The 21,286-nt window shown below is 50.9% G+C and overlaps 1 protein-coding gene across 2 annotated transcripts in view; it reads left to right on the top strand.

Moving 5' to 3' along the window:
• Positions 1 to 21,286, top strand: part of LOC140408560 (tolloid-like protein 1) — a 537,833-nt gene that overhangs the window by 404,049 nt on the left and 112,498 nt on the right. For both annotated transcript variants that reach the window (XM_072495934.1, XM_072495936.1), the window contains exon 16: positions 6,442 to 6,602. In XM_072495934.1, the coding sequence (XP_072352035.1) occupies positions 6,442 to 6,602 (161 nt within the window). The remainder of the gene's footprint in view (positions 1 to 6,441; positions 6,603 to 21,286) is intronic.

Here is a 21,286-nt window from a genome sequence, read left to right as displayed (position 1 = left end):
GGCAGCTCCCGCGATTACGGACTTTCGGGCTCTCCAGAGGAGCCCCAACGGGAATTTTTCGAAGACGTCCCGTGTGGGAAGGTGAGAGCAAGGTCCCCCTTCACTGTATATGGAACGGACAAGAAGTGGAACGGCTAAAAAAGCGGCGTTGGAGAAGCGAGGGAAGAAAAACAAGATGGCGGTGGACGGAGATAAAGTGGAAGGGGGGTCGGAGCTGCAAGAGTTTATCAAGCGCTGTTTTGAGGAGCTGCGGAAAGAGATGCTGGCGCCTATGTTGTCGGCGATCGAAGGATTAGGGAAGACCCAGAAGGCCCACAAGGTAAAGATCCAGGAGGTGCAGAAAAAAGTCAATGAGAACGAGGATGAGATCTTGGGCCTGGAGGTGAAGTTGGAGAGGCACGAGGCGCTGCACAAAAGGTGGGCGGAAAGATTCGAAGACCTGGAGAACAGGTCGAGGAGAAAGAATCTTCGGATCCTGGGTCTCCCTGAAGGAGTGGAGGGGGACGATGCCGGGGCATATGCGAGCACGATGCTCGAGTCGCTGATGGGTGCGGAGGCCCCTCCGAGGCCTCTGGAGCTGGATGGGGCAATCCGGCTGATAACGTGGAATGCGAGGGGCCTGAACGGGCCGGTAAAGAGGGCCCGAGTGTTCGCGCACTTAAAGGTACTGAAGGCAGACGTGGTCATGCTTCAGGATACACATTTGAAGGTGGCAGACCAGGTCAGGTTAAGAAAGGGATGGGTAGGACAGGTATTCCATTCGGGGTTGGATGCGAAGAACAGAGGGGTGGCAATATTGGTGGGGAAGCGGGTGTCGTTTGAGGCCAAGAATATTGTAGTGGACAATGGAGGTCGATACGTGATGGTGAGCGGTAAGTTGCAGGGGACGTGGGTGGTATTGGTAAATGTATACGCCCCGAACTGGGATGATGCTGGATTCATGAAGCGTATGTTGGGGCGCATTCTGGACCTGGAGGTAGGAAGCTTGATAATGGGTGGGGATTTCAACATGGTGTTGGACCCAGCACTGGATCGCTCCAGATCTAGGACCGGAAAGAGGCCGGCTGCGGCCAAGGTGCTTAGGGGGTTTATGGACCAGATGGGGGGAGTGGATCCGTGGAGGTTTGCCAGGCCACAGGCCAGGGAATTTTCTTTTTTCTCCCACGTGCACAAAGCCTACTCCCGGATAGATTTTTTTGTTCTGGGCAGAGCGCTGATCCCGAAAGTGGAGGGAACGGAGTATTCGGCCATAGCCATTTCAGATCACGCCACGCACTGGGTGGAACTGGAGTTGGGAGAGGAGAGGGACCAACGCCCGTTGTGGCAGTTGGATGTGGGACTGCTGGCAGATGAGGCGGTGTGCGGGAGGGTGAGGGGGTGCATTGAAAGGTACTTGGAGGCCAACAGCAACGGGGAGGTGCAGGTGGGGGTGGTATGGGAGGCGCTGAAGGCGGTGGTCAGGGGAGAGTTAATCTCCATCAGGGCTCATAGGGAGAAGATAGAGGGCAGGGAAAGGAAGAGGTTAGTGGGGAAGATTTTAAGCGTGGACAGGAGATACGCAGAGGCCCCTGAAGAGGGACTACTTAGGGAAAGGCAAAATCTCCAGACGGAGTTCGACCTGTTGACCACAGGGAAGGCGGAGGCACAGTGGAGGAAAGCGCAGGGGGGGACGTATGAGTATGGGGAGAAGGCGAGCCGGATGCTGGCACACCAGCTCCGTAAGAGGATGGCAACGAGGGAGATAGGTGGAGTCAAGGATGGAAGGGGAGCTACAGTGCGGAGCGCGATGAAAGTAAATGAGGCATTCAAGGCCTTCTATGAGGAGCTGTACAGATCCCGGCCCCCAGCGGGGGAAGAGGGGATGCGACGATTCTTGGACCAACTGAGGTTCCCGAGGGTGGAGGAGCAGGAGGTGGCTGGTTTGGGGGTACCAATTGGGTTGGAGGAGCTGATTAAAGGTCTGGGGAGTATGCAGGTAGGAAAGGCCCCGGGACCGGATGGGTTCCCGGTTGAGTTCTATAGGAAATACGTAGACCTGTTAGCCCCGTTGCTAGTGAGGACTTTTAATGAGGCAAAGGAGGGAGGGACCCTGCCCCCGACAATGTCTGAGGCGACGATCTCTTTGATCCTGAAGCGGGACAAGGACCCACTGCAATGTGGGTCGTACAGGCCGATCTCGCTCCTCAACGTGGATGCTAAGTTGCTGGCAAAAGTGCTGGCTACGAGGATCGAGGACTGTGTCCCGGGGGTGATTCACGAGGACCGTTCGGGATTTGTAAAGGGCAGGCAGCTAAACACCAATGTGTGGCGGCTCCTAAACGTGATAATGATGCCATCGGTGGAGGGAGAGGCGGAGATAGTGGCGGCTATGGACGCGGAGAAGGCCTTTGACCGAGTAGAGTGGGAGTACCTCTGGGAAGTGTTGCGGAGGTTTGGGTTCGGGGGAGGGTTTATTAGTTGGGTTAAGCTCCTATACAGAGCCCCAGTGGCGAGTGTGGTTATGAATCGGCGGAGGTCGGAGTATTTTCGGCTGTATCGTGGGACGAGGCAGGGGTGCCCCCTGTCCCCCCTGTTGTTTGCATTAGCTATTGAACCTGTGGCCATGTCATTAAGGGAGTCTAGGAAATGGAGGGGGGTGGTCCGAGGGGGAGAGGAGCATCGAGTGTCGCTTTACACAGACAACCTGTTGTTGTATGTGGCGGATCCAGTGGAGGGGATGGTAGAGGTCATGCAGGCTCTAAGGGAGTTTGGGGATTTTTCGGGCTATAAGCTCAATGTAGGGAAGAGTGAGCTCTTTGTAGTACAGGCAGGAGACCAGGAAAGGGGGATAGACGATCTACCGTTGAGGACGGCGGAAAGGAGCTTTCGGTACTTGGGGATCCAAATAGCTAGGAGTTGGGGGGCCCTACATAAACTGAATCTGACGAGGCTGGTGGAGCAGATGGAGGAGGACTTCAAACTATGGCACATGTTGCCGCTCTCGCTAGCGGGTAGAGTGCAGTCGGTCAAAATGGTGGTCCTCCCGAGGTTTCTTTTTGTGTTCCAGTGCCTTCTAATTGTAATCACCAAGGCCTTTTTTAAGAGGGTAGGCAGGAGTATAATGGGGTTTGTGTGAGTGAATAAGACCCCGAGGGTAAGGAGGGGGTTTCTGGAACGCAGTAGGGACAGAGGAGGGTTGGCGTTGCCGAATCTGAGTGGCTACTACTGGGCAGCCAATGTGGCGATGATCCGTAAGTGGGTGATGGAGGGAGAAGGGGCGGCATGGAAGAGGTTGGAGATGGCGTCCTGCAAAGAAATGAGCCTGGGGGCGCTGGTGACGGCACCGCTGCCGCTCTCGCCGACAAGGTACACCACAAGTCCGGTGGTGGCGGCAACGCTAAAGATCTGGGGCCAGTGACGATGGCACAGGTGTGCAATGGGAGCCTCGGTGTGGTCCCCGATCAGGGGTAACCATCGGTTTGTCCCAGGGAGGAAGGACGGGGGGTTTCAGAGCTGGCATCGGGCAGGGATTAGAAGAATGGCGGACCTGTTCGTTGATGGGACGTTTGCGAGCCTAGGGGCACTGGAGGAGAAGTTTGGGCTATCCCCGGGAAATGCTTTTAGGTACATGCAAGTGAGGGCATTTGTGAGGCGACAGGTGAGGGAATTCCCGTTGCTCCCGGCACAGGAGATTCATGTCAGGATGATCTCAGGTGTATGGGTCGGGGAGGGCAAGGTGTCGGCGATATACCAGGAGATGAAAGAAGAGGGGTAGGCTTTGGTAGAGGAGCTGAAAGGTAAATGGGAAGAGGAGCTGGGGGTAGAGACTGAGGAGGGGCTGTGGGCTGATGCCCTAAGTAGGGTTAATTCCTCTTCCTCGTGTGCCAGGCTTAGCCTGATACAATTTAAGGTGGTTCATAGAGCGCATATGACGGGGGCGAGGCTGAGTAGGTTCTTTGGGGTGGAGGACAGATGTGCGAGGTGCTCAGGAAGTCCGGCGAACCATGTCCATATGTTTTGGTCATGCCCGGCACTGGAGGGGTTCTGGAGGGGAGTTGCGGGAACAGTATCTAAGGTGGTGAAAGTCCAGGTCAAGCCAAGCTGGGGGCTAGCAATATTTGGAGTAGTGGACGAACCGGGAGTGCAGGAGGCGAAAGAGGCCGGCATTCTGGCCTTTGCGTCCCTAGTAGCCCAGCGAAGGATCTTGCTAATGTGGAAGGAGGCGAAGCCCCCCAGCGTGGAGGCCTGGATAAATGATATGGCAGGGTTTATCAAGTTGGAGAGGATAAAGTTTGCCTTGAGCGGGTCTGCGCAGGGGTTCTACAGGCGGTGGCAACCGTTCCTAGACTATCTCGCGGAGCGTTAGATGAAGGTCGGTCAGCAGCAGCAGCAACCCAGGGGGAGAGGGGGGAGGGGAGGGGGGTGGAGGGGGGGATATCTTGCGTGGGGGGGGGGGGAGGAGGGAGGGAGGGGGAAGGGGGGTTTATTTGGAGGGTATTTGAGCAAGAAAATACATGAATGATCTGGAAAACTGACATGTACGGGAGGAATCCAATGTACAAAGCTCTGTATCATATCGATTTACCATGTTCATGTCTTGCTATGTGAGCTTTCTTTCTTTTTGTTAAGGGGGGGGTTTGTTTGTAAGGGTGAAACATTTTGTTAAAATTCTTAATAAATATATATTTTGTTGAAAAACACTACACCCCTGTATGCTTCATCCGATGCTGGTGTTTTGTAGTTACCTTGTGTTGCCGTATTATGCATTTTCTTTTATTTCCTTTTCTTTTCATGTACTTAATGATCTGTTGAGCTGCTCGCAGAGAAATACTTTTCACTGTACCTCGGTACATGTGACAATAAACAAAATCCAAATCCAAACATTGTGTAATTTCAAGAAGGAATTAGATATAGCTCTTGGGCTAAAGGGTTCAAGCGATGTGGGGGAAGGCTGGATCAGGGTATTGAACTCGATGATCAGCCATGATCATAACGAATTGCGGAGCAGGCTCAAAGGGCCGAATGGCCTCCTCCTGCTTCTATTTTCTATGCTTATATTTATGTTTCTGTCCTGAAGGCAGTGACTAATGGTGAGATAGAGGCACTGTGCCTCTGCCTGCGTTTGAAGCTATGGTGGTAGTGCAGGACTGCACAGAATGCATCGTATGATTTATCAAAATGGCCACGGTTCAACTGTGTCGTGAACAGAGAGTGTTGGTGGGCAGTTCCATCAAAGGGCATCACGGCTAATTGCTACAAATGCTACTACACTTAGAGCAACAGTCAATGGAGAGTAACCCAGACTACTGGGCTGGGATCCTTCCATCTGGGGGCTAAGTCCCCATGCCGGCAGGAAAACAGGCGCCAACCACTCTGGCGTCTACAGCCCCCGAAAGTGAGGAATTCTCTGAACATTCGGGGGCTAGGTGAACAACGGAGGGGTTGGTGCTGAAGGGCCGGCGCGGGTTCGCGCATGCGCGGAACAGCCGGCGTATTTCCGCGCATGCGCTGACCGGCCGGTATATTTCCACGCATGCGCAGACCGGCTGGCGTATTTCCACGCATGCGCGGTGGTTCTCTTCTCGGTGCCGGTCCCTGGGCAATATGGCAGAGCCCTACAGGGGCCCTGCACAGAGGAAAGAAATCCCCTCATGGAACAAGCCCGCCCGTAGATCGGTAGGCCTCGATTGCGGGCCAGGCCACCATGGGGGCTGCCCCCGGGGTCGGATCCCTCCGTGACCCCCGAGGTCAGCCGTGCGTGAGGTGAGTAATTCACGCCAGCGGGACTGGCCAAAACTGGATGGCCGCTCGGCCCACTGGGGCCCGGTGAATCGCCGGGGGTGGGGGCGCTGTCAACGGCCCCTGACCGGCGTGGCGGGAATCCCGCCAGCCCCCGAAAAACGGCGCCGGAGAATAGGGCAGCCGGCGGCGGGGCACGATTCGCACCTCCCCTGGGGATTCTCCGACTAGGCGGGGGGTCGGAGAATCCCGGCCCTAATTTCTACTTCTTCCTAGCCCAGGAATAATGAAGCATGCTTCAATATCTCTACTACTGCCTCAGCTGTAATCAGTTAATCCATCATGAATTGAATGTGACACCTCCACAACCTATCTGATTTGGTACCATACCAAGTATTTCATTTGGTTCGGAGATTTACAAATTCATCCCATCATGTCTATGCAGGCTCTTTGCTTGACCAATCCAAAACTAGCCCCACTGGCCTTTGCTCTACCCGCAGAAGCATTTAAACTATTAGGGTCTTGATCAAATTATCATATTAAATCATTAATTGTGAATTGTGTCAAAGATAATTTGTATTGCATACCCATTTTACCATTAGTGACATGCTACTCAGCCATTTGAAAACATGTCAGATATTTCAGGCTAGCTGTTATATTTATACCAATTCTGTTATATAGAAACTCAAATTTAGTAATTAAATCTCATGATTTTAATTTTAGCTGCCTGTGGAGGACTCTTGTCAAAGCTAAACGGAACGATCACCACACCAGGCTGGCCTAAAGAATACCCTCCGAATAAGAACTGTGTTTGGCAAGTTGTGGCTCCTACACAATACAGAATCTCTATGCAGTTTGAATTTTTCGAATTAGAAGGCAATGATGTAAGTATCTCAAAAGTTGTCAGATCACAAAATGAAAGCTCCTAATTTTAGCTAGATCCAAATAACAGACATGAGCTGATAAAGCAGTTTAAAAAATATATATATGAAGTATATTGCAATCTGTGTTTGTGAAACATCATAAATTTTCTAAGATGCAGTATATAATATCATAAATAGGATAACAGTAAAAATGTGACCATGACGATGACAACCAGGTAACCAATTGTTTATTTAATTGTTTCTGAAATATGTTAACTGGACTCAGATTTATCTGAGTGTTAAGTGATGCAAAAGAGCTGATTATGGAAACTTGGCACAAACAGCACATGCCTCTTGAGTGTGTCTGGAACATGCCAATATCTATTTCAGGCAGTCTTCAGGAAAATCCAGGCCTATGAGTTTGGATCCTCTACTTCTGTTAAGAATTTGTGGTGCTGATCAAATATATGAAATTATCTAGCTACTTAATGCTTACCAGCATTGTACAGAGGATCACCTGGAAACCCCGCTTAACCTTTTTGAACACTAAGGGACAATTTAGTGCGGCCAATCCACCTAACAGTGAGAGCCTTTTTCCTCGGATGGTGGTGGCTAGCACGAGGGGACATAGCTTTAAATTGAGGGGAGATAGATATAGGTCAGATGTCAGAGTTCTTTACTCAGAATAGTAGGGGTGTGGAATGCCCTGCCTTCAACAGTAGTAGACTCGCCAACATTAAGGGCATTTAAATGGTCATTGGATAAACATATGGATAATAGTGTAGATGGGCTTTAGATTGGTTTCACAGGTCGGCGCAACATTGAGGGCTGAAGGGCCTGTACTGCGCTGTAATGTTCTATGTTTTATGTTCTATAATATTGGGAAAAGGTGGCACCTGTCTGCAGGAATTGATAGTTTGTAGTCTGGGTCCAGTGAGAAAGAGATCTGTGGTCTTCCGATGACTTGACCTTTGGCTTAACATAGGCTGCAGGCAACTTCGTTTTTTATTTAAAGTTAAAAATGTCTCAAGTTTTCGCTGTTCTTTCTGGTGTTCCATAGCATTCCAGATCCATACAATATTTTTTCTTATCTAAGAGGATTTATGTTTTTTTTTTTAAATTCAATTACGGGATGTGGGCTTTACTGGTAAGCCAGCATTAATTGCCCATCCCCAGTTGCCCTTCAGATGCTGGTGGTGAGTTGCCTTCTTGAATCGCTGCAGTCCCTGAGGTGTAGGTACACACACTCCCTGATGGGGAGGGATTTCCAGGACGTTGACCCAGTGACAGTGAAGGAACGCCGATATATTTCCAAGTCTGGCTCTAAGTGACTTGGAGGAGAACCACCAGCTGCTAAGACTCCCAGGTATCTGCTGCTCTTGTCCTTCTAGATGGTAGTGGTTGTGGATTTTGGAAGGTGGTGCCAAAGGAACCTTGGTGAGTTCCTGCAGCGCATCATGGAGATCGTACAGATGGTTGCCACTGTTCGCTGGTGGTGGAGGGCTTGACTGCTTGTGGAAGGGTTAGCAATCAAGTGGGCTGCTTTGTCGAGCTTCCTGAGTATTATTGTAGCTGCACTCATCCAGGCAAGTGGAGAGTATTCCATTACACCCCTTACTTGTGCTTGTAGACGGTGGACAGGCTTGGGGGGGGGGGGTGGGATTGACCTGCTCTGGTAGCCTCAGTATTAGTATGGCTAGTACAGTTCACTTTCTAATCAATGGGAACTCCCAGGATATTGATTCATAGAATTTACAGTGCAAGGAGGCCACTCAGCCCATCGAATCTGCATCAGCCCTTGGAAAGTACACCCTACCTAAGCCCACACCTCTATCCTATCCCCGTAACCCAGTAACCCCACCCAATCATTTTGGATACTAAGTGCAATTTAGCATGGCCAATCCACCTAACCTGCACATCTTTGGACTGTGGGAGGAAACCGGAGCACCCGGAGGAAACCCATGCAGACACGGGGCGAATGTGCAGACTCTGCACAGACAGTAACCCAAGCAGGGAATCGAACCTGGGACCCTGGAGCTGTGAAGCAACTGTGCTACTCTGCTGCCCCTTGTGTGGGATTCAGCGATGGAAATGCCATTGAATGTCAAGGGGCGATGGTTAGATCCTCTCTTGTAGGAGATGTTCATTGTCTGGCACTTGCGTGGCGTGAATGTACCTTTTCACTTGTCAACCCAAGCCTGAATATTATCCAGGTCTTGCTGCATTTGGACATGGACACTTCATTATCTGAGGAGCAGTGAATGGTGCTGAACATTGTGCAGTCATCTGCAAACTATCGCCACTTCTGATCTTGTGATGGAAAAAGATCACTGATGAAGCAGCTGAAGATGGTTGGGACGAGGACACGACTCTGAGGAACTCCTGCAGTGATCTCCTAGAGCTGATATGGTTGACCTCCAACCACTACATCCGTTGTGCCAGATATGACTCCAACGAGCAGAGAGTTTCTCCCCTGATTCCCAATAACTACAGTTTAACTAGGGCTCCTTGATGCCATACTCGGTCAAAAGGCAGGCCAGCAGCACGGTTCAATTCCCGTAACAGCCTCCCCGAACAGGCGCCAGAATGTGGCGACTAGAGGCTTTTTACAGTAACTTCATTTGACGCCTACTTGTGACAATAAGCGATTTTCATTTCATTTCATTTCATTTCATTTTGCCCATGTCTGAACCCAGGCTGTAATGAGGTCTATTGTTGCTGTCAGTGCTGTTTTCAGAAAACTGACAGGAAATGTGGTTAGGAAATCTTAACAGCTGATCAGCTTATCTTTTGCCTTGATGTCAAGAGGTCACCCACACATCAGTTTGGGCAAGAAGTGCCAAAACTAATACAATGAAAGAAGTCCCAATGTTATGTGCTAGTCACTTCTCATATGAGAATAAAGTACCGGTCAGCCTTGACTTCAAGGTAGTAATTTTGCTTTCAAAGCTAGAAAATTGTCATTCAAACTCTGCTTCAGGTCCAAAATCCAATTTGTTACATTCTTGAGAGTGCGCTGCACTGGTGGAAATTCTGTTGTTTGGACTGGATGTTATCTTGAGGTCATTGCCTTGCAGATAGATGTAAAGAATTGAACGGTACCATTCAAAGAAAAGTAGGGAACTCTAACTAACCATTATCCCTGACTCAACACTACCAAAACACAGATTAACTAGTTATTCATCTTAGGGTTGTGTGTGGCACCTTGCTGAGCACAAATTGTTTGCCTACAAAACAACAGTGACTATACTTCAAAGGCAATTCATAGGCTATAAAGCATTTGGGGATGTCCTGAGGTCATGTACAGTGTTGTATAAATGTAATTTTTTCTTGTTCTTTCCATTGGGAGTAGTTTGTCGTACTCCAGAAGCTAAGAAGGCCTGTCAAGGCCTTTAGTTAGAGCTTCCGTTTTTCTGTCCTGTAAATAATCCGGACTTGACCTGCCCCTTGTTTAATGGACCACTCTTTCTTTGCAATCCCAATAGTGCTAACACCTTCTTCCAGTGTTTTAAGTTCTGCTTTACTACCACAATGGTTCCATCATGATTATAGCTGTGTGTGATGTTCTTTGATTTCTTAATGAGGATGGCTTCAAAGTGTAGTGTCTCACAAAGAACATCAAGCTGTGTTTTGAACAAAGCAAATTTATTTAAACTACAAAAAAATTAGATCTGTCTTGCTTGCTAAGATATAATATATTACAAATTGACTACACCCGTGATACTAACTACAGAGCTCCTGATAACACGACTATTCAGTATCTCGCCTCACCAACCTCATCCCCGAATCAAGGGTATCACGTGATCCACGTGTACTTGACTGCCATCTGGTGGTTGGATGTAGTTACAGTAAATTGTTAACCCTTCATTATTCTTACAATACACATATTGTCACACCCCCTTCCTTTGAAGTTGTTTGGATATGCATTCAAACTTATTTACAGCACAAGATGCTTGTTCATTCTATACATGGTTTCACAATATTATTGTCCATCAGTTAACAATTTTTTTTTACAAATTAAGTCTCTGTTTTTTTCTGAGATGTGTAGATCTTCTCAATGCAATCTTGTCTTGCAGTTGTGTTTGGTTATTCTCCATTGCTTCTTCATGGTGTTGTTCCAATGTTGCTGTTGTTGCTGTGTTTGTTGCAGGAATTATGTCTTCCTGACATACTGTTGGAGTTGCTTTGAGTAGCTCTGCATCTATTGTGATGTTTGGAAATGTGGGTTGAGTCGTCTTTACCATAAGAAGTGCTCTAATGTTTCTCCTCAAGATAGAACCCTCTTCCATTATTACTATATAGGAATGTGGAGCTGCCTGGCGTATAACATGCGCCATGCCTGACCATCCATTTAGAAGTTGTACTCTGACAGTATCACCTTGGTTCTAGCGATGATAGATTTTTTTCTGTTCTATCATAGTACTCTTGTTGTTTCCTTTTGTTTTGTTTGATTTTTTTGATTGCGTCTTCATTTTCAAGATTTGTTGTTGTAAGACTCAGTAACGTGGTACGTATCTTCCTTTTCATCAGCAACTGTGCTGGTGAGTATCTTGTCGTGAGTGGTGTCATTCTGTAGCTTAACAAAAATAAGTTTGGGTCGCTGTTTGAATCACAAGCTTTCTTTAATAACTTCTTGGCAACATGCACACCCTTCTCAGCTAGCCTTTCCATTTGAATGTGGAAAATGCAGGCTAGAGGTTACATGATGGAAGTCATATTGTCTTGAAAACTCAGTCCATTCAATGCATTCAAAACACAGCATTGATAGCTGCCTTCGAACTGGAGTTGGGTAGCTTGATTACCTGAGGATAATTCGAAAAGTAGTCTATGACTATCAAGTATTCTCTTGAAAGGAAAACATGTCAATGCTTACATTCGACCACGGAGTTGTGACGATTTTGTGCATAGTCATTGCTTCTTTTTGTTGTTGGGACAGGTTCTTCTGACACGTTTCACATTGTTCAACTAGGTTGCTAATGTCGTTGTTGATTCTCGGCCAGGACACGGACTCACGAGCTCTCCCTTTACACTTCTCCATCCCCAGATGGCCTTAATGGATCTTACTGAGGATCATTTGTCGTAAAGAAGTCGGTATTACAATAAAATTTTGCCTGAGCAGGAACCCATTGGCACTGCTTAATTCTGTTCATATGTTTCGGTAGTTGGAACAAGTTCCTTTGGGCCAACCATCCCGCGTGTATTTTAACACTCGTTGGATAGTTTTGTCCTTACTTTTTTCCTCTTTGATTAATTTCGACTTGTCATCAGGCACAGGTAGGTTCTCTTCAATAAGGGTTGCTTGAACTTCAATGATCTGTACGATGTCTGTCTTCACTGGATCATCGGTTGCACGTGCATCAGCTACAACTATCTCCTTTCCCGGCGTGTAGACTAACTCAAAATCATACCGTTGAAGTTTCATGACCATTCTTTGTAGGCGTAGAGACAGGTCGTTTAAATTTTCTTTTATAATTAGAACATGGAACATAGAAAAATACAGCACAGAACAGGCCCTTCGGCCCACGATGTTGTGCCGAACCTTTGTCCTAGATTAATCATAGATTATCATTGAATTTACAGTGCAGAAGGAGGCCATTCGGCCCATTGAGTCTGCACCGGCTCTTGGAAAGAGCACCCGACCCAAAGTCAACACCTCCACCCAACACTAAGGGCAATTTTGGACACTAAGGGCAATTTATCATGGCCAATCCACCTAACCTCCACATCTTTGGACTGTGGAAGGAAACCGTAGCACCCGGAGGAAACCCACGCAGACACGGAGAGGATGTGCAGACTCCGCACAGCCAGTGAGCCAAGCCGGAATCTAACCTGGGACCCTGGAGCTGTGAAGCAATTGTGCTATCCACAATGCTACCGTGCTGCCCTTAAGAACAAATAAATCTACACTATATAATTTTACCGTAATCCATGTACCTATCCAATAGCTGCTTGAAGGTCCCTAATGTTTCCGACTCAACTACTTCCACAGGCAGTGCATTCCATCCCCCCACTACTCTCTGGGTAAAGAACCTACCTCTGACATCCCCCCTATATCTTCCACCATTCACCTTAAATTTATGTCCCCTTGTAATGGTTTGTTCCATCCGGGGAAAAAGTCTCTGACTGTCTACTCTATCTATTCCCCTGATCATCTTATAAACCTCTATCAAGTCGCCCCTCATCCTTCTCCATTCTAATGAGAAAAGGCCTAGCACCCTCAACCTTTCCTCGTAAGACCTACTCTCCACTCCAGGCAACATTCTGGTAAATCTCCTTTGCACCTTTTCCAAAGCTTCCACATCCTTCCTAAAATGAGGCGACCAGAACTGTACACAGTACTCCAAATGTGGCCTTACCAAAGTTTTGTACAGCTGCATCATCACCTCACGGCTCTTAAATTCAATCCCTCTGTTAATGAACGCTAGCACACCATAGGCCTTCTTCACAGCTCTATCCACTTGAGTGGCAACTTTCAAAGATGTATGAACATAGACCCCAAGATCTCTCTGCTCCTCCACATTGCCAAGAACTCTACCGTTAACCCTGTATTCCGCATTCATATTTGTCCTTCCAAAATGGACAACCTCACACTTTTCAGGGTTAAACTCCATCTGCCACTTCTCAGCCCAGCTCTGCATCCTATCTATGTCTCTTTGCAGCCGACAACAGCCCTCCTCACTATCCACAACTCCACCATCTTCGTATCGTCTGCAAATTTACTGACCCACCCTGCAACTCCCTCATCCAAGTCATTAATGAACATCACAAACAGCAGAGGACCCAGAACTGATCCCTGCGGTACGCCACTGGTAACTGGGATCCAGGCTGAATATTTGCCATCCACCACCACTCTCTGACTTCTATCGGTTAGCCAGTTCGTTATCCAACTGGCCAAATTTCCCACTATCCCATGCCTCCTTACTTGCTGCAGAAGCCTACCATGGGAAACCTTATCAAATGCCTTACTAAAATCCATGTACACTACATCCACTGCTTTACCTTCATCCACATGCTTGGTCACCTCCTGAAAGAATTCAATAAGACTTGTAAGGCAAGACCTACCACTCACAAATCCGTGCTGACTATCCCTAATCAAGCAGTGTCTTTCCAGATGCTCAGAAATCCTATCCTTCAGTACCCTTTCCATGACGTTGCCTACCACCGAAGTAAGACTAACTGGCCTGTAATTCCCAGGGTTATTCCTAGTCCCTTTTTTGAACAGAGCCACAACATTCGCCACTCTCCAATCCCCTGGTACCACCCCTGTTGACAGTGAGGACGAAAAGATCATTGCCAACGGCTCTGCAATTTCATCTCTTGCTTCCCATAGAATCCTTGGATATATCCTGTCAGGCCCAGGGGACTTGTCTATCCTCAAGTTTTTCAAAATGCCCAACGCATCTTCCTTCCTAACAAGTATTTCCTCGAGCTTACCAGTCTTGTTCACACTGTCCTCTCCAACAATATGGCCCCTCTCATTTGTAAATACAGAAGAAAAGTACTCGTTCAAGACCTCTCCTATCTCTTCAGACTCAATACACAATCTCCCGCTACTGTTCTTGATCAGACCTACCCTCGCTCTAGTCATTCTCATATTTCTCACATATGTGTAAAAGGCCTTGGGGTTTTCCTTGATCCTACCCGCCAAAGATTGTTCATGGCCTCTCTTAGCTCTCCTAATTCCTTTCTTCTGTTCCCTCCTGGCTATCTTGTATCCCTCCAGCGCCCTGTCTGAACCTTGTTTCCTCAGCCTTACATAAGTCTCCTTTTTCCTCTTAACAAGACATTCAACCTCTCTTGTCAACCATGATTCCCTCACTCGACCATCTCTTCTCTGCCTGACAGGGACATACATATCAAGGACACGTAGTACCTGTTCCTTGAACAAGTTCCACATTTCACTTGTGTCCTTCCATGACAGCCTATGTTCCCAACTTATGCACTTCAATTCTTGTCTGACAACATCGTATTTACCCTTCCCCCAATTATAAACCTTGCCCTGTTGCACGCACCTATCCCTCTCCATTACTAAAGTGAAAGTCACAGAATTGTGGTCACTATCTCCAAAATGCTCTCCCACTAATAAATATATCACTTGCCCTGGTTCATTACCAAGTACTAAATCCAATATTGCCCCTCCTCTGGTCGGACAATCTACATACTGTGTTAGAAAAGCTTCCTGGACACACTGCACAAACACCACCCCATCCAAACTATTTGATCTAAAGAGTTTCCGCTCAATGTTTGGGAAGTTAAAGTCACCCATGACTACTACCCTGTGACTTCTGCACCTTTCCAAAATCTGTTTCCCAATCTGTTCCTCCACATCTCTGCTACTATTGGGGGGCCTATAGAAAACTCCTAACAAGGTGACTGCTCCTTTCCTATTTCTGACTTCAACCCATACTACCTCAGTAGGCAGATACTCCTCGAACTGCCTTTCTGCAGCTGTTATACTATCTCTAATTAACAATGCCATCCCCCACCTCTTTTACCACCCTCCCTAATCTTATTGAAACATCTATAACCAGGGACCTCCAACAACCATTTCTGCCCCTCTTCTATCCAAGTTTCCGTGATGGCCACCACGTCGTAGTCCCAAGTACCGATCCATGCCTTAAATTCACCCACCAGGGGCGAAATTCTCCGGAAACGGCGCGATGTCCGCCGAGTGGCGCCCAAACCGGCGCAAATCAGTCGAGCATCGCGCCGCCCCAAAGGTGCGGAATGCTCTGCATCTTTGGGGGCCGAGCCCCAACCTTAAGGGGCTAGGCCCGCGCCGGACGAGTTTCCGCCCCGCCAGCTGGCGGAAAAGGCCTTTGGTGCCCCGCCAGCTGGCGCGGAAATGACATCTCCGGGCGGCGCATGTGCGGGAGCGTCAGCGCATGCGCAGTGGAGGGAGTCTCTTCCGTCTCCGCCATGGTGGAGACCGTGGCGAAGGCGGAAGGGAAAGAGTGCCCCCACGGCACAGGCCCGCCCGTGGATCGGTGGGCCCCGATTGCGGGCCAGGCCACTGTGGGGGCACCCCCCGGGGCCAGATCGCCCCACGTCCCCCCCAGGACCCCGGAGCCCGCCCGCGCCGCCTTGTCCTGCCGGTAAGGTAGGTGGTTTAATCTACGGCGACGGGACAGGCATTTTAGCGGCGGGACTTCGGCCCATCCGGGCCGGAGAATCGCGGGGAGGGGGGGGGGGCCGCGAACCGGCGCGCCGCTATTCCCGCCCCCGCCGAATATCCGGTGGCGGAGAATTCGGCAACCGACGGGGGCAGGATTCATGCCAGCCCCCGGCGATTCTCCAACCCGGTGAGGGGTCGGAGAATCTCGCCCCTTATTCGTGATGCTTCTTGCGTTGAAGTATACACACTTCAACCCATCTCCGTGCCTGCAAGTACACTCCTTTGGCAAAGTTCCCTTCCCCACTGCCTCATTACACTCTTTGGCGTCCTGAATATCGGATTGTATAATCGGTATATAATTGAGACGAGAGGACGATGATCAGTTTCAACTGTGAATGTGAGTAACCCATACACGTAGTTATGGAATTTGTCCATACCCATGAGTAGACCCAAACACTCCTTTTCAATCTGCATATAGCGCTGCTCAGTTGGTGTCAAAGTTCTCGAGGCATATGCAACAAGTTGCCATAGCCCTTCATTTGTCTGTTGTAACAGCACTGCGCCTATGCCGTCTTTGCTGGCATCTGTCGCAATCTTCGTACTGCTTTTGTGATCGAAGAATGACAGAGCAGCTGCTGCAGTGAGTACTCTTTCAAATCAGATCACTCTTGTGCTCATCAGACCAATTAAACGTGACATTATTTCGGATAAGCTGTCTTAGTGCCACGATGCCAAGTTTGGTATGAATTTCCCCCCAAAATTGACAACACCTAGCATCTTTGGGACTGCCTTCTTGTCTTTTGGACATGACATTCTGGTAATGGCTTCTATCTTTTCACTGTTTGGCTGGACTCCTTGAGCTCATAGTTGATCACCCAAGAAAATTAGTCTGGACTTCCGGTTGCAGCTATGCTGAGCTAAGTCGCACGTTTGGCATCTCCCGCCAGAAACGGACTTTTGGGCTCTTTTGAGGGGCCCCAGTGGCATTTGTTCGACGCGTCCCAGTGTGGGAAGGTGACAGTACGATTTCCCCAGCACTGTATGGATTGGACCAGGAGTGGAGCGGTGAAAAAAGTAATTCTGGTGCAGCGAAAAGTGCGAGGGAGGAAAGCCAAGATGGAGGCGGGTGGAGACCAGGCAGCGTGGGCGCAAGAGCAGCAGGAGTTTCTCAAGCGCTGCTTCACGGAATTGAAAGAAGAGCTGCTGGAGCCGATGACGGCTTCGATCGACAAGCTGGTCGAGGGGCGGCAATCCGGGAGGTGCGGCAGAAGGCCTCGGAGAATGAGGACGTGATATTGGGCCTGGCGGTGAAGGTGGAGGTGCACGAGGCACTGCATAAGAAGTGGCAGAAGTTAGAGGACATGGAGAATCGGTCGAGGAGGAAGAATCTGCGGATTCTGGGTCTCCCGGAGGGAGTAGAGGGGTCGGATGCTGGAGCATATGTGGTCACGATGATGAACACGTTGATGGGTGCGGGTGGCTTCCCAAGGCCCCTGGAGCTGGATGGGGCCCACCGAGTTCTGGCGAGGAGGCCCAAGTCTAACGAGCCACCGCGGGCGGTATTGGTGCGTTTCCACCGCTTGGTGGACAGGGAGTGTGTCCTAAGGTGGGCAAAAAAGGAGTGGAGCAGCAGGTGGGAGAATGCAGAGGTCCATATATACCAGGACTGGAGCGCAGAGGTGGCCGGGTACAATCGGGCTAAGGCGGTTCTGCATCGGAAGGGGGTGAAATTAGGGGTGCTGCAACCGGCGTGACTGTGGGTCACGTTTAAGGACCTGCACCATTACTTTGAGACGCCGGAGGAGGCGTGGACCTTTATTCAGGCCGAAAAGTTGGATACGGACTGAGGGTCGACTATGAGGGGAGGTCGCGGGGGGGGGCTACTGTGGTTACTGTGCTTTGGGGGATGTTTTGTTCTGTTCTGCATTGTTTCCTTGGGTGCTGCGTGGGGTAGGGTGAAATGGTTTGAAGGGGGGGTTTTGTGAGAGTGTGGGTGTCGGCGGTTGGAAGGACGGGGCCCCATTGGGGGTAGGGGAGATGGGAGGCCCAAGGTGGGGGAGCTGGGGTTCGGCCGCAAAAGGGAGATGCGCCAGAGAGGGCGGGGCCAGTCTGATGGAAAGCGCGGGCTTTTTCCCGCGCTAGGGAAGGAAGGGGGCAGGGCCGGAGGGGAAGGGCAGTATTGGAGAGGAGCGTCCGCTGATGGACAGGAGGGGGGTGGGGAGACTACCACACTGCTGGGGGGTCGATGGAGTGGTGGGAGTGGCCGGGGTCAGCAGGAGTCAGCTGACTTACGGGAGTGCTATGGGGGGAGCAACGCAGCTGGGGGGGAACTAGCTGGGGGCGGGGGGGGGGGGGGCTGTGTTGCTGCTGCATTGGCCAAAGGTGAGCTGGAGCTCAGAGAGAGAGTCGGGGCGGGGGTCTGCCGCTGGGGGCAATGGAGAGTGCGAGCGGTGCGGGCACGTGGCTGGCCTAGAAAAGGGGATGGCTAATCGGCAGGAGGGGAGGGGGGGGGTGGGAAGCCCCCTGATCCGGCTGATAACTTGGAATGTGAGAGGCCTGAACGGGCCTGTCAAGAGGGCCCGTGTGTTCGCGCACCTGAAGGGACTGAAGGCAGATGTGGTTATGCTCCAGGAGACGCATTTGAGGGTGGCAGATCAGGTTAGGCTGAGAAAAGGGTGGGTAGGGCAGGTTTTCCACTCGGGGTTGGACGCAAAGAATCGAGGGGTGGCGATTTTGGTGGGGAAGCGGGTGTTGTTTGAGGCGCTGAACATCCTGGCAGACAATGGAGGTAGGTATGTGATGGTGAGTGGTAAGCTGCAGGGGGTGCGGGTGGTCTTGGTGAATGTATGTGCCCCGAATTGGGACGATGCCGGATTTATGCGGCGCATGTTGGGCCGGATTCCGGACCTGGAGGCAGGGAGCTTGATAATGGAGGGGGATTTCAACACGGTACTGGATCCAGCATTGGACCGCCCCAGGTCCAGGACGGGTAAGGGGCCTGCGGCGGCCAAGGTGCTGACGGGGTTTATGGACCAGATGGGAGGAGTGGACCCATGGAGGTTTGTCAGGCCGGGGGCCAGGGAATTTTCTTTTTTTTCCCACGTCCATAAAGCCTACTCCCGGATAGACTTCTTCGTTATGAGCAGGGCACTAATTCCGAGGGTGGAGGGCATGGAGTATTCGGCCATAGCCATCTCAGACCATGCCCCGCATTGGGTGGAGCTGGAGCTAGGGGAGGAGAGGGACCAGCGCCCGCTGTGGTATCTGGATTGGGCTTTCTGGCGGATGAGGAGGTGAGCGGGCGGATCCGGGGGTGCATTGAAAGCTATTTAGAGGCTAACGATAATGGGGAGGTGCAGGTGGGGGTGGTCTGGGAGGCGCTGAAGGCAGTGATTATGGGAGAGCTAATCTCCACTAGGGCCCACAAGGAGAAGAAGGAGAGGAGAGAGAGGGAGAGGTTGGTGGGGGAGATTTTAAGGGTGGATAGGAGGTATGCAGAGGTCCCCAAGGAGGGACTACTCAAGGAGCAACGAAGCCTCCAGGCCGAGTTCGACGTGTTGACCACCAAGAACGCAGAGGTGCATTGGAGGAAGGCGCAAGGGGCGGTGTATGAGTACAGGGAGAAGGCTAGCCGGATGTTGGCACACCTGCTTCGGAAGCGGGAGTCAGCGAGGGAGATTGGGGGAGTTAGGGATAAAGGGGGGAACATGGTGCGGAGTGCGGTGGGAATAAATGGGGTATTTAGAGACTTTTATGAGGGGCTGTTTAGGTCTGAGCCCCCGACGGAGGAGGGGGGGATGCGTCGATTTTTGGATCGACTGATGTTTCCAAAGGTGGAGGAGGAGCAGGGGGCTGGACTTGGGGCACCGGTAGCGCTGGAGGAGCAAGGGGCTGGGGAGTATGCAGGCGGGGAAGGCACCGGGGCCAGATGGATTCCCGGTGAAATTGTACCGGAAGTACATGGACCTGCTGTTAGTGAGGACTTTCAATGAGGCGAGGGATTGGGGGGGCCCTACCCCCGACGATGTCCAGGGTGCTGATCTCGCTGATCTTGAAGCGGGACAAGGACCCGTTACAGTGTGGGTCGTATGGGCCAATCTCTCTCCTCAACGTGGACGGGAAGCTGTTAGCGAAGGTGTTTGCTACCAAAATTGAGGACTGTGTCTCGGGGGTAATTCACGAGGACCAGGCGGGTTTTGTTAAGGGAAGGCAGCTGAATACCAATGTGCGGAGGCTCCTTAACATAATTATGATACCTGCAGTGGAGGGGGAGGCAGAGATAGTGGCAGCGATGGACGCGGAGAAGGCCTTCGATAGGGTGGAGTGGGGGTACGTCTGGGAAGTGTTGAGGAGGTTTGGGTTCGGGGAGGGGTTCATTAGTTGGGTTAGGCTACTTTACAAAGTCCCGATGGCGAGTGTGGTCACGAATCGGAGGAGGTCGGAATACTTTCAGCTGTACCGGGGGACGAGGCAGGGGTGCCCCCTATCCCCCTTGCTATTTGCATTGGCAATTGAGCCTTTGGCTATGGCTCTAAAGGAGTCCAGGTTCTGGAGGAGGCTGGTTCGGGGGGGGTAGGAACACCGGGTTTTGTTGCATGCCGATGACCTGTTACTGTTTGTGGCGGGCCCAGTGGGGGGGATGCCGGAGGTGATGCGGATCTTCAGGGAGTTTGGGGACTTTTCCGGGTATAAGCTCAACGTGAGGAAGAGTGAGCTCTTCGTGGTACACCCAGGGGACCAGGCAAGGGGGATAGACGAGCTCCCACTGAAGAGGGCGGAAAGGAGTTTTCGATATCTGGGGATCCAGGTGGCCAGGAGCTGGGGGGCGCTACACAAGCTCAACTTGACGAGGCTGGTGGAGCAGATGGAGGAGGAGTTTAAAAGGTGGGATATGCTGCCACTCTCCTTGGCGGGTAGGGTACAGTCGCTGAAGATGACGGTGCTCCCGAGGTTCCTTTTTATATTCCAGTGCCTCCCCATCCTGATCCCTAAGGCCTTTTTTAAGCGGGTCAGCAGGAGCATCATGGGATTTGTGTGGGCGGAAAAGACCCCGAGGGTGAGAAGGGTGTTTCTGGAGCGGAGTAGGGACAGAGGAGGGTTAGCGTTACCTAATCTGTGTGGGTATTACTGGGCTGCCAATATGGCGATGATACGCAAGGGGGTAATGGAGGGGGCGGCATGGAAGAGGCTGGAGATGGCGTCCTGTGTGGGCACGAGTCTGGGAGCACTGGTGACAGCACCGCTGCTGCTCCCGCCGACTAGGTACACCACGGGTCCGGTGGTGGCGGCGACTTTGAAAATTTGGGGGCAGTGGAAGCGCCACAGGGGTGAGGTAGAGGCTTTGGTATGGTCCCCGATCCGGGAGAACCATCGGTTCATCCTGGGGAGAATGGATGGAGGGTTCCTGAGCTGGCACAGGGCAGGAATTAGAAGGATGCGGGACCTGTTTTTAGATGGGACGTTTGCGAGCCTTGGGGCGCTGGAGGAAAAATTTGGGCTTCCCCCTGGAAATGTCTTCAGGTACATGCAGGAAAGGGCGTTTGTAAGACGGCAGGTGAGGGAGTTCCCGTTGCTTCCAGCACTCAGGATC

Source organism: Scyliorhinus torazame, chromosome 3 (assembly GCF_047496885.1).
Source record: "Scyliorhinus torazame isolate Kashiwa2021f chromosome 3, sScyTor2.1, whole genome shotgun sequence".
Classification (NCBI taxonomy): Eukaryota; Metazoa; Chordata; class Chondrichthyes; order Carcharhiniformes; family Scyliorhinidae; genus Scyliorhinus; species Scyliorhinus torazame.
The sequence above is the reverse complement of the archived record's forward strand: the minus strand, read 5'-3'. Positions and strand labels throughout refer to the sequence as shown.